The sequence below is a fragment of the Crocodylus porosus genome, unplaced genomic scaffold (assembly GCF_001723895.1).
Source record: "Crocodylus porosus isolate Cpor-Errol unplaced genomic scaffold, CroPor_comp1, whole genome shotgun sequence".
Lineage (NCBI taxonomy): Eukaryota > Metazoa > Chordata > Crocodylia > Crocodylidae > Crocodylus > Crocodylus porosus.
Genome location: NW_017728921.1, coordinates 1,965,240 through 1,976,368, shown reverse-complemented (window position 1 = coordinate 1,976,368; position 11,129 = coordinate 1,965,240). Strand labels below are relative to the sequence as shown.

At 47.2% G+C, this 11,129-nt stretch overlaps 2 protein-coding genes across 2 annotated transcripts in view; one reads left to right on the top strand and one right to left on the bottom strand.

The window, feature by feature from the left end:
- The window catches only part of GPN3 (GPN-loop GTPase 3), a 5,896-nt gene extending 5,757 nt beyond the window's left edge, over window positions 1–139 (bottom strand). Inside the window, exon 1 of the mRNA XM_019538693.1 lies at window positions 16–139. Within this exon, the coding sequence (XP_019394238.1) occupies window positions 16–63 (48 nt within the window). The 5' untranslated portion in view covers window positions 64–139. The remainder of the gene's footprint in view (window positions 1–15) is intronic.
- Window positions 140–2,593: 2,454 nt separating this feature from the next.
- On the top strand, window positions 2,594–10,871 carry DENR (density regulated re-initiation and release factor). Its single transcript, XM_019538692.1, has 7 exons — window positions 2,594–2,863; window positions 4,443–4,462; window positions 4,897–4,981; window positions 5,745–5,828; window positions 8,785–8,901; window positions 9,891–10,030; window positions 10,579–10,871. Exons 1-7 carry the CDS (start codon window positions 2,758–2,760, stop codon window positions 10,621–10,623), a joined length of 597 nt encoding a protein of 198 aa, XP_019394237.1. The 5' UTR covers window positions 2,594–2,757; the 3' UTR covers window positions 10,624–10,871.
- The last annotated feature ends 258 nt before the right edge of the window (window positions 10,872–11,129 follow it).

Below are 11,129 nucleotides of genomic sequence, written 5' to 3'. Positions count from 1 at the left end.
GCCGGCCCCACTCACTTTGCCGCTGCCCGCCGGGCCCATGACGAGCTGGGCATAGCGGGGCATGGCTGTGGGCTCCCCGCTCCCGCGGGCTCGCGAGGCGAGGCGAGGCGAGGCGAACAGCACAAGTATGACCCCGCCGCTCTGCCGTAGCGGGCATGACCCGGGCGACGGGGCGCCGCGAAGCTCAGAACGCCCCGGCGCCCGGAGCGCGCTTCCCGCGCCTGCGCACACGCGAGGAGCCCCTGCGCCCTGGTCCTTGCAGGGCTGGGGAAGGGGCCGCCTACCCGGGGAGCAGGGCGTTTGCAAACTGCTGTGTGGCACAGAGAAAGTCCCCGGGGATTTATTCCTGCCTCTCAGCAGGACATGAAACCAGCAGGACTGGACAAGAGGGACGCAGGGTCTGTCCCAGCCCCTAGCAGCACTCGTGTTCTTACTCACACATAGACTTGCAAAATAAACCCTTCTTCGCACCTTGGCAGGAAGCCTACCTTGTCCGCGCCTGTTAACCAGGCCCTGGGGAGCTGGGTCTGCCAGCTGCCTCCTCCCTGGCAGCACTAGCAGGGAGAGCGCCCCGAACCGTCTGGGACCCCTGGCCTCCCCTGCTGCGTGGGGTTCACAGCCCTTGGAAGCTAGGGGCCCTCATCGCTGCTGGAGAGGATGGGAACGCAGTTCACGGTCAGGGAAGCACGAGCAAGGAGCAGCCAGGTGTAGCTAGCAGGATCTCAGCACCCAGGTGAGGTTGCCGCTTGCTGGATCCTTCTAGGATGCGCAGGGGGAGAAGGAGCTGGGCTGATGTATTTAGTGGACAGAAAGATGGAACCGCCTGTTGTGCAGCCGCATATCTGACACGTGGGGCACATCTGCATGTTGCAGTACAGGAGGGTTGCTACAGCGCAATGCTTTAGTGCTTTTGCATGGGAGGTTGGTGTTTGTGCATCTGTTTCTTTGACAGATCTACTGAGCAGTACTGCTGCAAGATGCCAAAATGCCCCAGTAATGCTACGTACTGAAGAGAAGAGCATCTTTGAGGGTCAGGCTGCGACGTTTTGGCTGACTGCGAAGCAGGCTTGGGAAATCGGTAGGGCTATTTGCAAAACTACTTGCATGAATAGCTGCTCAGCTAACTGCATTTTCACCTGATCCAATGGCACTTATTCAGGCAAAACTTCCCTTGCAGTGAAAGGCCCAGGCCTTCAAAAGACCATCTCAGAAAGGGTTAGATTGCTTGTCTAATTATTGGGTTTTGTTCCAGTAAAATTGATGGCTGCATTTGCTCACTGTCTCTCACCAGAAAACATTTGTAGTAATTGAACTAAAGTATTACATTGAGAATTTTCCCATGAGCACGTATTTCAGGAATTGGGCCCAGGAAAGCTTTGTTCAAATCTGAACCACCTGAAAACAGGAACAGCTTCAAAAGTTGCACTATGTGAATTAAATCAGGGGAGTCCAGAAGGAACATATGTAATCTTAGGGATGAAAAGTGTTGTGTATCAATCAATGTTTAGCCAGGTTGATTTAATGGGACATTTGAGAATGATAGGCACTGCCTGCTAAGTTTGTTTTTTAAGACTGACAATAGGACATAGCATTACATGTGGTGCGTCAAAGGGCCTAACCAGCTTTCTTCAGTTACAGGCACCATGACTAATAAAATCATCAAATCAGGTGGGAAGAAAGCTGAGCAGCCCCAACCAAGACTCTGGCAGCAATACCCTACGTCCTGGTTGAAGTCTGTTCCCATTCCAAAATTGATGATGACTGCTTCATTTCTTAAGGTACATGTCAAATCCAATGAGGAAGGAGGAAATTCAGGTCTCTCTGCACTTAAGCCTTTTTATTCACACATAATAAAAGGTTCTTTGGTTTGCAGAAATAATAGTAAGCATGTTTGGGTGTGTGACGACAAAGAGACTGTGCGTCTCTCCGAAGTCTCTGCAGACACACAGCTGATTGTCAGCAAGAAGTATACACTGTGTGTGGCCCAGTCAAGAAAGAGAAGGCAGGCCTAAGTGTATTACTCTTCCCTAGCACTTAAGAGTTATCAGACTGGGAATCACACCCCGATCTTGCTGCCAGGCTTCCTATGATATTTTGGGCAAGTCGCATAGCCTAAAATTGAACAAAACATCTACTCGCGTAACTACTTCTTTTTTGCAAGCTATCGGGTATTAACTGAGGCAAAGACTCTTGTTTGGCTTTGTCCTCAGGCCCACATGCTTGCAGAGCTGGACCTAACTCGGTGGACATACCCCGGTCTCAGCAGCGGCATGGAGTTCCCTGCCTCAGTCTCCGTCTGTAAAATGGGCACAGCCAGAGTTTGCTTGCGGGGGAGGAGTTTCGCGTGGGCAGGCTACAGGCAGCACGAGGGGCCTTGAGGGTCACCCCGCCCGCACTCACTGCAGGCTGCGCCCGGGCCTCCTTCCGGCCTCCCCTCCGCGGCCCTGCTTAGCTTCACTTAGCCTTTGTTTTACGGCGGCCGCGTAGGCTCAAAACAAACCCAACCCAGCCGCCCCCCGCCTCCCCGAGCAAGCGTCTCGCTGACGTCACCCGGCCCCCTCCGAGCTCTCGCGAGAGACCGCTGCTCTCGCGGGATCTCGCATGCGGTGCTGCTGGGTCCAGGGAGCTGCCTCGTCCCATCTCACTGTGGCCTGAGGGGCCGCGGGGGCGAGCGCGTGCTGCGCGCCGGGACCCGGCCGGGACCCCCTCCCGGCTCCCCGCCTGACCCGCTCTCGCTACCGGGCTCGGGCCGGCGCGATGGCGGCGGAGGTGGCGGAGTGCGCGGTGCCCGACGGCCGGGGGGACCCGCGGAGCAGCGCCCGGGTGGACGCCGACTGCCCCCTGCGCGTCCTCTACTGCGGAGGCAAGTCCGGGGGGGGGCCCAGCTCGGCCGGCCCCCGCCACGCGGGCCTGCGGCGGGCACGTGGGCAGCTGCCCGTGGGGCCGGGGCCGTGGGTAGGCGTCAGGTGACTAGTGGGGGCAGCTAGAGGGGAAACGGGGCTGGGGTCATAGTTTCGTAGGTCATGATGGTGGGAGCGCGGTCATAACCAGAGCCCCAGGAGGTATGGTGGGGAGCAAAGCCGAGGAGCCAGCGAAACTCCGCTCGGAGACGGGATTGGACCGGGGGCAGGAAAGCGGCCCCCTCCCGGTCAAGCTGGCGTGGCTGGGCCCCAAGGAGAGTGATTAGGAGGTCCCAGGATTCGGTGGGGTTGTGGAACGGGAGCGTGTAGACAAGAAGGTGCCGGGAGACTGCGTGACAGGAGACTGGGTGGGATAGACCTGGGGTCTGACTAAATAACAGGCAGTTTTTGTGCTCCTATGGCAGACAAGGGGGCCAGGTCACCCGTGGTACAAGGCCTGGGTAAGGTGGTCAGTCCAGAGTTACGGTTGCTGTGACTCTGCGCACATTAAGTGACTCTGCACCTGAAGGGAAGTCCCGTGCTCACACTTCTGGGTTACTTGCTCTGACTAGGCCCTTGACACATCAGTTTTCAAGGCAGTTAACACGTGTATAAAGCTAAGTTGAGACAAGCGAGGTTGGAGCTACTGAATTCATTCATATGAGACACCCGAACGTGAGGTTGCTAAGACTCGGATCCTGACTTAGTCTTATATAAATGTTGAAGTTGCAGTGGTCTTGGGTGTCGCCTGCAGGTGAAGAAACTGGCACGGTGAGGCTCGTTCCTGAAAACCATATTAGTGTGGAATTAAGGAGGGCGAAACCTTACCGGGTCTCACCAGCCCTTCTTGGAGTGCGCCGCTCTCCACGTTGCAGTGAGCATCGGTTTCTTTGAAGGCTGAATTTAGGACCTTCGGATTGAGCAAATGCATTTTCATTAGTGCAAAATAGGTAAAGAGTTGCAGAGCACAGATTATATGATCACTGTCACTGGTTTTTTGCTCCTCTTACCCTATGCTATTACTATTGGGCTCCATCAACAAGGAAAGGTAACTGCTTGAATGCAAAAGATAGTGAAAATTGATACTGGTTTGGTGAACACCTTGGAATACAAGTCTCATTCTTGTCACCTCTGTTTTAGGACGTGATGTAGTAGACGGTAATTCAGATAACTTTAGAGGGGCATGAACTTTGGTAACTTGCCTTTTCTGAGGTAAAATCAGTAACGCAGGCCTGTGCTCTGCTTTGTTAGCAACCCAGTGTGGTTAACGTGAGAGGAGAGAGGCAGTTAGCTGTGTTCAGTCTGACTTAAGTCGGAAGACAGGGTAGGTAGCACAGCACCTGATGACATGAACTTGAGTTCACAAAAGCTTATGCTCTGCCTATGTATCTTAGTCTGTAAAGGTCCTTCTCTGCCATGCCTTCGAACTTAAGAAGTCATTGTAATGGTGCGAGAAGCTGTCTAAACTAGAAGGATGAAGGGGTTGTTCTTGATACCCAGCAAGGACATTTAAATTTAACAGTCTCTTTCTTCCTTCCCCAGTCTGCTCATTGCCAACAGAGGTGAGTTCATTCAGTCTTGTTTGTTTTCCCCTCGGTGTCCCCACAGTGCTGCTTTGCCTACAGTACTTCCTCTTGATTTCCATGCCACAGCTGGTATCTTGGTTGAGGACCACACAGCTTTAGTCACTGCTTAGGTTTAATCAGTTAACAGAGAGGCAGCTAAGCTGGCTGGCAAATGGACCTCTTGGTCTCTAAGAAACTCTCTGGCTTCCTGCGAGGTGGCACAAAGTCCCATCCCAAACAGGTTGGACAAGCCCTGTGTTGCTTGTTTCTGTTTCCCATCCCCACATGCAGTCAGGTCAGAGAAAATGTTACCTGTGCATCATGCCATGAGCCTGCTGCTAAATTGCCCGCTAACAGAACTGTGCTGTGTGTGTTTGTGCTGCATCCTGTAGTTTCCTGGTTCACAATGTGCATGTGCCCTTTCTTTCCAGTACTGTGAATACATGCCTGATGTGGCTAAATGTAGGCAGTGGTTAGAGAAGAACTTTCCAGATGAGTTTGCAAAGCTTACAGTAGGTAAGAACATCTTTCCTTGTTTTCCAGTTGGGGCTAATAATAATCGTGTTAAATTGTGGTGCAGCCTGCTGCTGACCCTGAATATTTTACTGCCTTCCTGTGATTCACATAACTGTGCTGCAGTAACCTTGCACGTTCCTCACTGCCCTATCTCTTTCTATCGTGCCAAGTCTAAAATACAGATTCTCTCTTTTGGAGACTGTAAAACCCCTTTTGGATACCTTAAAAATACTAGTTTGGCAACAGGTGAGAGTACTTTAATTCTCTTGTGTGGTCTCTGGAAGGGTTAGAAATTTTCTATTGCTGTTGATCATCTATTCAGTTAATGTCACATCCCTTTAACCAATAAGGGTTATTTAAGCCACTTTAAATTACCTTAGGTGGAAAATGGGAAATTCAACCTGTCTAAACAGGTAGGATTACAGAAACAGAGGTGTGTTTAAGAAGTAGTCACATTTGGAATGACAATGGTGAACTTCTGTGCATCTGTTATATGAAGAGGCTTCTGGATTGGTGAATTTATCCTCAAGCTAAGGTCTCTCTTGAACATTGGGAATATAATTTACTAATTTATAATATATCTAAAGCATCAGATAGATAGCCCCAGTGTCTCCAGAGGGGGATGCTGAACTAACAGAAGAGGAATTAACATCATGTCTTACTGTTACCGCGAGAGGATTGTGCATCTCGTATTTCAGGTGTGTGCCAGTCCACTATTAATTTAGTTTTTTTCTTTTTTCTTTTTTTTTTTTCCTTTATAAAGAAAATTCCCCTAGACAAGAACCTGGGGTAGGAGAAGGTCAAGGAACAGCAGGAGAAGAGGAAGAGAAGAAAAAGCAAAAGAGAGGCAAGGTCTAAGTAGCCGCTTGTGGTATTGCTTTATATGTGGTCGGGGGAATTCTGTCTACCCAAAGATAATCTTCTGGGATAAGCTACGCTAGCACAGCTTCCCACCCTCTGGGCCCTTTTTAGACCTCACTGGGGCTGAGATGCTCAAAGCGGATTGCAATCCCTGGAACTGGATAGCAGAAGAATTGTCTGCACAGTGTTGCACATCTTAAAATTAAGGTAGTGAGAGTATCGAAAGACCCAGTCTGGCTTTCCTGACCATTCAGGCTAGTGCTGACATTTATTCAGAGAAGACTGTTATGTCATATGTTGCCGTCTCTACTGACATCTTAAGAATGTGTCCTGAAATACTCCCTTTCTGTTGGACTGTGGCAGTAGCTGAAAAGATCTCATGGAGAGTAAAGCTAAGCTCCAGTGTTGTCGATTGAACTGTTTTGTTCCCAGCAACTTTATGGGATGCCTAGTGACGAAGTGTGTGTATTGAGGATCCTGAATCCATTACCACGTACAGTACTTGGGAAATTGTCTAGTGACAGTTTCTGATTACTGTAGAAGGTCTGCCTAGCAACAGCTACCACTGTCTTGAGACTTGCTGGGCAAGCTTTTTCTTTCAGGAGTTAGCAACGCTGCCAGCATTGGTTTCCTCCTCCTGTGTGCCACGCAGGGAAAAAAAAATGCCAGAACACAATTCATACGTGCACACTGAATTGTTTAGCTTCCTGACTAGGTGACGTGTAATGGAATTACTTGCACTCACTGCAGTGTCCTTTTTTGGCAATACTAATAGCAGGCTCCCAGGGGTATCTTTCACGCTTGAATTTGCAAGTGACTTAAACACTGATCTATGTGAATTGTCTACCCAAAGTAATTAACGTTCTTTCCATCTCAGATCTGAATAATTATGAATACATATTTGCTTGTGAGGTGCCCATTGTGTCTATGGCTCTCCATAAATGACTGCTAATCACTCAGTAAGCTTCAGTTTTAAGGCTGAATGTAGTTGCAGATGTGTTGTTGAGTTCTCTGTCTCACTGCTGTTAATGCCTTGGTAACCAGTCATGTTTGCCTTTTTAGAAGGATTTGTGGGGCAAAACAATCCTTTGCGCTATGTGGGCTGGACTTTTCATCCACAGATGTCAATTCTGCCCCCTGTATTAAATGAGCATTCAAATAATAGGGCCATATTGCAATCCAGTCTTATTTTCCAGTGTGTGCGTTTTAAAATGCTTAGTTCTTTTCTTCTAGAATTTGAAATTTTGCAAGGAGTTAGGGTGATTGGGCTTGGGTGGGTCAGGCAGTAAGAAATTTATTACTGGGAGTTAGGGGGACCAAAAAGAACCAGAAAAACAGAAGCAGCAGCAAAAGAAACCCCCCTGATGGGTGACACCTGGCTAGTTATTAGTCATTTATTATATGGTAACATCCCGAGGACCCCAGTCAGGACTGCTGCTCCTCTGTTGTGCAGTGCTGAGCACAATGTAAGTGGTTGGCAAGCTCTGGCCCAGAGAGCTTGGAGTTAAAGAAAAAAATATTTGAGCCTTTGAGGGGAAAAAGCTTCAGAGACGCTTCCAAACCAGGGCGGCTTCTGTCACTGCTGAAGAGAGCAGGGCTGGGTATAAAACCTGTTGGTCTCCCTCCCTCTCTAAGCCCCGCAGGTTTTGATGACAAAAACCCTCTTCTAAGCCTCACCTTCTCTCGGCAGGAGAACTCCTGGCCTCCAAAGACCGTAGCTACCTTGGCTTTGAGAGTCTGCCTGAACCTGATTATGCTGGTGTCAAGTAGAATAACTCATTCATGGTTGGGCAGTTGCAATGCGGTGGGTGAGATCGTAATCTGGCCCCAGGAGTCCTGATGGGCTGCGTGGACATCTTGTGTGCATCGCTCAGGACAGTTAATGCCTGATGGCTCAGGTCTGACCTAAAAACAAACGGCAAATAAGTTGTAGAAGCTTGTAAAAGTTCAGCTGACTGGTAACTGGGGTCAGTTTTGAAGAGATGCAATGCTCTTTTGCTAATTTGGATTGGCATCAGGTACTAGAATCCTACACAGAAATGTGGAACTGATGCCTGGACAAACGCACGCTTACATTGGTCTAGTTAACTTTGGTTTTCTCTATTAGTTTTCTCACCAGAGCAGATGGGCCAACAGCTATCAGGAGTACCTGCTTGGAGCCAGTGCTATTACGGTGCCTTGCCACAGGGGGAACAAGACATCTGTTAGAGTAGGGGTGGGCAAAATGTGGACCAGATGCAGCCTGCCAGGCCATTCTATCTGGCCCACAGGGCCCCTAAAACATTTAGAAAATTAATATTTATCTGCCCTGGGCTGCCTGTCATGCGGCCCTTGATGGCTTGCCAAAACTCAGTAAGTGGCTCTCTGCCTAAAATAATTGCCTGCCCCTATATTAGAGGGAAAGCCTAGGGATGCAGAGTCCACAGAAAGCTTACCATGTAGATTTGTTTCTCATTTAAATTACTATTTTAGGCAAATCTCAGAAGGGAAGACTAACATTAACCAGGCCCATTGTGTGGGAGTGTGTAACGTTCCAAGTGACTATATGTGCCTGTAATTCACAGCATTTAAAAAACTGAGTTAAGGTTGTAGAAGTCTGCTCAAATCCCATTGTTAGGAACACTGCAAATTACTTCTCAAATCTAATATATTTCAGCCACTGCACTGCTCTGAGTAGAAATAAAAAATTAAAATTAAAGCTACAGCCTTGTTGCCATGTATATATTACTGTTTCTTATAATATTGCAGGATTGAGTGTTGTCCATAGTTGTCCAACTATGCACACATACACAATGAATATAGATTTACAAATTCAAGTGAAGGGAGGCAAATTCTTTCAGCTACCATAATATGGGAAGAAAAATGGCATCTCAAATGCCTATTGTTTGTAATGCACATAGAGCATTCTGTAGATACTGACCTAACTTTGTGTGATCTCAAAGGTGGCAGAGGTCAGATAAAACAGAAGAAGAAGACTGTTCCACAGAAAGTGACAATAGCAAAAATTCCAAGAGCAAAGAAAAAGTATGTCACGAGAGTGTGCGGCCTTGCAACTTTTGGTGAGTTGATTTTTGCCAGCTGAACACTTCCAGTGCCTGCTGGCTTTGCTGTTTGCTTCGATTAACTCGGTTCTTCATGCTTTGTGAGTTAACGATATAAGGGAAGAGATGGGTAACAGCCAAGCCATTTTCTTCTTCCCCTCTTGGTACCACCTCTTTCTTTACTGATGTTTTTGTTCTCCTCTTGTCTCTGCTTCATTGCAGCCCTCCTTAAATATCAACTGCAAGCCAAGTATTCTCTTTTATCTACAATGTCTGAACAGCAACATTTGCGTAAACCTGTCCTGTTACCTTTTACGTTGATTTTGATCTAAGTGCTATGAGCATTTATATGCTATAGAAAAGACTTAGTGTAAAGTGAACTAATAAGTCTTTATAGCCTGCAGCTGCTTGCAAACAGGGTCTAATGTTGTTAATAATAATCTTCATTTAAAATATTCCCCCTTCTCTTGGTATAACTTCAGTCTGTATAACCGTTTCTTTCTTCCTGAGATAACCTTTGTCTGTTTTAAAAGTCCTTATTTTCTTTGTGATTGTCTTTTAAAAAGCTAATAGAAACAAAGATTCAGCTTCTTCTTGATGCACTTTAGTAAACCCAATGTGGCCCCCCTCTTGTTAAATAACTTGGTTTATGAGGGGTCAGTTTAAGTGACAATGACTCCATGCTAACCAAACTTCTTAAAATTAATTCTTTGCCACCACACACTAGTACGTCCCCAAAATAGGAATGTCTTGGGGCCACTTGAAGAAATGTTGCATTTAAAATAAAGTGTCCCATGAAGAGTTAGGCCAAATTTGGGAATACATGATCTTATACATGGGTGACAGGGTATGGTTCTGCTTTGACTAGAAATGTTGATGCAGGTTAATTCCAGAGCTGACCCTATTGCCTCCATAATTAAAGCAGGGTTTACATTTTGGGGGTTAAGCTTAAGAAGAAACGCATATGATGCTGACTTCTATTTCTGCCAACTTTCTTATGTAAACAGAAATCGATCTTAAGGAAGCACAGCGGTTTTTTGCTCAGAAATTCTCCTGTGGTGCCTCAGTAACAGGAGAGGATGAAATCATCATTCAAGGAGACTTTACAGATGACATTATTGATGTAATACAGGAGAAGTGGCCTGAGGTAAACAAGGATCTTAGTTTATCATTTTTCTTTTTTTTTTAAATCCAGATCCTAATCTTCCATTCTGTAGCTGTGAGGCTGCAGCCCATGACTTTGATATATGAGTCTGAAAATTGTTTTCCATCCCCACTTAGCCACAGAAATGTCTGATATCAAAGTAAGAGCCCTCAGTGAAGACTGTGTGACCACTTCTACGTTCATTGTAATCCTTCATAGATGCATGAAGCCTAAGAATTTCTCCCAGCTTCCAACCCCCCCCCCCCCAAAAAAAACAAAAAACAAACCACTAGTGCTTCATAATTTGGTAACACAAAGTCCTTTGGAAACTGCAGGGATGAGGGACACTTCAGTACCTGGATAGATCTCTTAAACATCTCCCTGGTTTCTTTCATTTTGCTCATTAAATGCCAGTGTCTCCCTAAGTGATCTATAAGGTCATGCCCTATGTATGACATGCTGCCTATCAGGAAAGGAGCTCCTCTTCAGTTACTTGGGTAGAAAGCAGATGATGTGCTTTCTTGCTACTTAAAATGCTTCCTTTGTCTTAGGTGGATGATGACAGCATTGAGGACCTTGGAGAAGTGAAGAAGTGATTTGAAAGACTACCTTTATTTAATGACATGGTTACACGTGACGTAGCCAAAGCGAAGCTCCCAAACGCACGTATTCTGCAGTAAAGCTGTGGGGTCCTGTTACCCTTGGCGTTTTCACCATTCTGTGTAGACTGCTTGATATTTTTTGTTCTGTTGTTGTGATAATTTGCCAAAGTTAAACTGGGGGTTCTTTCATGCTTCTGCATGAAGTAGAATTAAATAAAGTTCCTGTTCCTTGCTGGATAAGACTCTTGCTCTTTCTAGAACCGCCTTTTATCTTCTTCAGCTTTTAAAGAAACATGAGGTCTGAATTCCCAAAGGGACTCTCGTCACTTCCTTTCTGATGATCGAAGAGGAAGTGAAGCCAGGCTGGCATGCTGTCACTGGTAATGCTGTTGAGAGAGCCAAGGAGAGTCATTCCTCCCCTGCATTCATCTTTGCCTGGAGATGGGAAGTCAGACAGGGCTTGAACCTTCCCCCAGTGGGAGTGCTGGAACTTACTTTTC

Bases quoted from the DNA above. Each gene is read 5' to 3' on its own strand.
- DENR (XM_019538692.1), top strand. From the start codon at position 2,758: ATGGCGGCGGAGGTGGCGGAGTGCGCGGTGCCCGACGGCCGGGGGGAC. The intron at 4,463-4,896 runs GTGAGTTCATTC...CTTTCTTTCCAG, and splicing joins TCTGCTCATTGCCAACAGAG to TACTGTGAATACATGCCTGA. The intron at 10,031-10,578 runs GTAAACAAGGAT...CCTTTGTCTTAG, and splicing joins TACAGGAGAAGTGGCCTGAG to GTGGATGATGACAGCATTGA.